The following is a 913-nucleotide window of genomic DNA, read 5'->3' as shown; positions in this document are numbered from 1 at the left end:
CTCACATTTACGGCCATGGTATAGGCAGGGAGAACATTTACAGATAAGTAAAAGGTGTGATATGAGCTTTGATAGCCTAAAATGTAAACTTTCTTTGCATTTTAAGGAAGTATAGGAGAAATTCAAATCTGCATACTCATTCTTTACCATCCTCTCAAAAAATAGTAAAATAAATATTAATCTAAAAATAATGCTAACATTAAAAAAGAAGAGCTGGGTACAGGTATGGTGGTACATGTGTATAGCCCCAGCTGCTCGAGAGTCTGAGGCAGAAGGATCAATTGACCCTAAGAGCTCAAGTCCAGCCTGGGCAACACAGCAACACCTCTCTCCGGTTGGGGGTGGTGGGAAGAAAGGGAAATGTTACCTTCTCTAGCTCTTTTGGCTCTTTCGTTGAATAATACAATCCTAGGATACTTTGAGCCTTCACACTAGCTTTAGGATTTCCATTGTCTGCAGCAAAAAGCCATAGTCTAAAAGAGAAAGTGAGGCGGGTTAGTCTTTGTTTCAGCATTTCCTTAGAATAAAACCCTGCTCTCAGGTAAGATTACCTTTCTGCTTCCTCATCTGATCGCTTAACACCTTTTCCTTCATAATAAGCTCTTCCAAGGTTGTAAGCAGCTGCAAATTTTAAGTGTCTTGCTCTGGGACACGGAGAATCAATAATTTTCTTCATATAGTCCACTCCTTTTTCCTTCCACAAAGGAAACAAACAAAAAACCCTAGTTTTTAGTTTTACCCAAACTAAATTTCTTTCTCTCAATCATGCTAGAAAGTTTCCTCTGCTGTGATGTAGAGTGTCATGAATCTATGCCCAAGGGTTGTGAATGTCCTGGATTCTGTAGGGCTAAAGAAGCAGCGTCTGTGGCTCAGTCGGAAGGGCGCCAGCTCCATATACCAAGGGTGGCGGGTT

General features: G+C 41.0%; 1 protein-coding gene across 1 annotated transcript in view; it reads right to left on the bottom strand.

Moving 5' to 3' along the window:
* LRP2BP (LRP2 binding protein) overlaps positions 1-913 on the bottom strand; it is a 25,813-nt gene that overhangs the window by 7,326 nt on the left and 17,574 nt on the right. Inside the window, exons 3-4 of the mRNA XM_012806958.2 lie at positions 552-694; positions 368-473 (exon numbers count right to left, since the gene is read on the bottom strand). Coding sequence (XP_012662412.1) covers positions 368-473; positions 552-694 — 249 coding nt within the window. The remainder of the gene's footprint in view (positions 1-367; positions 474-551; positions 695-913) is intronic.

This window comes from Otolemur garnettii, unplaced genomic scaffold (genome assembly GCF_000181295.1).
Source record: "Otolemur garnettii isolate 467f Iridium unplaced genomic scaffold, OtoGar3 scaffold00061, whole genome shotgun sequence".
In the NCBI taxonomy this organism is placed as follows: Eukaryota; Metazoa; Chordata; class Mammalia; order Primates; family Galagidae; genus Otolemur; species Otolemur garnettii.
The sequence above is the reverse complement of the archived record's forward strand: the minus strand, read 5'-3'. Positions and strand labels throughout refer to the sequence as shown.